Source organism: Rhagoletis zephyria, unplaced genomic scaffold (genome assembly GCF_001687245.7).
Source record: "Rhagoletis zephyria isolate East Lansing unplaced genomic scaffold, Rhagoletis_zephyria_1.1 Rzeph_scaffold_43652, whole genome shotgun sequence".
Lineage (NCBI taxonomy): Eukaryota > Metazoa > Arthropoda > Insecta > Diptera > Tephritidae > Rhagoletis > Rhagoletis zephyria.
In genome coordinates, this window is record NW_016200707.1 from 1 (window position 1) to 2,519 (window position 2,519).

At 34.0% G+C, this 2,519-nt stretch overlaps 1 protein-coding gene across 1 annotated transcript; it reads left to right on the forward strand.

Moving 5' to 3' along the window:
* The first annotated feature begins 1,960 nt into the window (after window positions 1-1,960).
* LOC108355233 (39S ribosomal protein L13, mitochondrial-like) lies at window positions 1,961-2,292 on the forward strand. Its single transcript, XM_017606401.1, has 2 exons — window positions 1,961-2,071; window positions 2,128-2,292. Exons 1-2 carry the CDS (start codon window positions 2,048-2,050, stop codon window positions 2,275-2,277), a joined length of 174 nt encoding a protein of 57 aa, XP_017461890.1. The 5' UTR covers window positions 1,961-2,047; the 3' UTR covers window positions 2,278-2,292.
* The last annotated feature ends 227 nt before the right edge of the window (window positions 2,293-2,519 follow it).

Below are 2,519 nucleotides of genomic sequence, written 5' to 3' on the forward strand. Positions count from 1 at the left end.
AAAAAAAAAAAAACATTCAACTAAACTCAGAATCATTAAAAAATAAAACTTTGTAAATTTTCAAACGTAAAAGCAGAAACTTTGTGCTCGCCCCTCGAGTACGCCAATGTATTATAGAAATAAAAATTAATAAAAAAATGCACATATGTACATATGCAAAATATGTATGTATGTATGTATTGTAAATATAACTTAGTTACTTTACGCAGATTGAAATTAGTAATAACAACNCATAGTTAAATGAAAATTGGCATAAAAAATAACGGTGGCGCTGCGAAACGCTGCCAATTCTCAATGGATGCAAGCAGCGCTTGAAAATCCAACAGCATTTCGGTACTATGGAAAGAAAAATCTTATACAAATTAAACTAAAATACGATAACAAATGAATAAAAAATTCTATATATAATTAACATGTAATTAATTTTAGTATTCATAGAAAATGTTTAAAAATTACAAAAATTAATGAAAAAATAATAAAAGAAAATATTATTGCAATATTAAACATTATTTGTTGTTTTCATATAGATAGCATTTGTTCGTGAAGGCGGTGCAGCTAATCCAACGACCAAAAGGAAATAATGCGACGAATTGGATTGTTTTTAGCAAAAATTCTCTCAAGTTCCTAATTCCTTTGGCTTCTCCACTCTCATTTGTGAGCCAGATGAAAATCAATGTCGGAGCAGTTGCTCTGTTTACACATTTTTTAATTGACACCAAAATCAGGAGGTCGACGAAAAATCGATGTAGGAAGGTATTCCAGTGTGGGCACCACGTAGCCGTTACTAATGGCAACAGATGGATTGGAGCTTGTTTCTAGGCGCCGGAAGCAAATTGGTCGTAGGCAATAGATTGCTATAGCTGTGTTTTTTCGGCAATCATCGGGATCCGGATACAAAATTTGTACGCAAATACAACAACAAGGATATGATCTTGAAATAAATCTGGTTCAATTTATGATCCGCTCTGTTTGGTTTGTGTCACTGATAATTTGGCAGTACGGTTTGGTAGCACTGGCAAATTAGTGTTGCATCTTTTAACTTGATTCAAATAATCTGCCTTTGCGTTAAATATTTGTTTAAGTGAATATTAGATACTTCGTTTCAATATACTTTTCCCCGTTTGGTAAGTACTCGTGCTAGTAGTATAAAATTAAAGAATGGTCTAGACTATTTCCGTGAGAAATTGCGCTGAATAACCCAAGCAAACACAACTTGTAATTTGCTATTTTTATGGCCAATTTCAAATGAATATTTAGATGATACTTAAGTTTAATTATGGATTGTAGTTTAAATGCCATTTAAGTTTCGTTGGGTTTCAGATCGACTTTGTTTAAATATGCCAAACAATTGACGGCACTGCTGCTTGTTCCTTGAAATTGTTGGTGCATTTGCTTGTTTGTTTACATTTTGAGCTAAACAGCTGATTGTTTTTTGGTGGGATTTATTAAGCAACCGACCAATAAATCTTGGTTGTTTCGTACAAACGCAAAGTTGCATATCTCATATTTAAATAGAAAATATTGGAAGATAAATAACAATCTCTACTTAAGTAGGCCATCTGAAATAGGGCGTTAGTAGCATAAACAAAGCAATTACCAAAACGAAGAAGCCCAAATAAAAACTTTCAAGTTTGCGCAAACTCGATAATAAACTGTTCGTCATAGTCGACATTGTTTCACAATCCTAAGTAAATTTTTGGCCAGCTGATACGCTCTGCAGCGCTACCAACGCGCGCAGTTTTACCAAAATCCCATTGTTTACATTTACTTCTCGTTGAAATTTCTGCTTCAAAACCAATTTGGGAGCAATTTGTGTATTAAATAATATTTAGCTATTATTATTATAAACATAATTGCCTGTATAAGCCAGTAAGCGTACACAAATTCTCCGTTTACTTATTTTATTTCATTGTGTACATTACCTCGTACAGATCTGGCAACACGCCGACTCTGAGCACACCATCCTCCAGCTGAGCTGCGCTATTGGTGAGGAAATTGTTATTTAACAGCAAATTTCATTAGAGTGTTGTACTAAAAATCCGTAAAAATGTCCATAGCCAAGCGTGTACAGGTAAGCATATTTGTGTAACCGTAAAATCAGGAATAACAACATGCTTCCACTTATAGCAATGGGCCACTTTTGCGCGAACATGGCACATATACGATTGTACCTGGCAGAACCCATTTGATTCGGCGTTGCTGATAAAGAAGCATATAATGGGATTGCACAAGCCAATTTACCATCCAATGAGTAAGTTGAACAATATGAATGAATAACCCTGCATGCATATACTTACATCCAACATATACCAAATGGTGCTAATAAAGTCGGTACACAGGCATGGTTGAATACTAATGTTCAATTAGGATGCACAAAAGTTGTCTAATATCACTTTCTAAACCATATGTGACTAATAGCGAATTGAGCGCTACAGCTAGAGAAGATTTAGATTATTCTCTGCACTATATACGTAGATAATTGTGAATAGTGAAATAGTACATTTAAACAAAATTCTTTG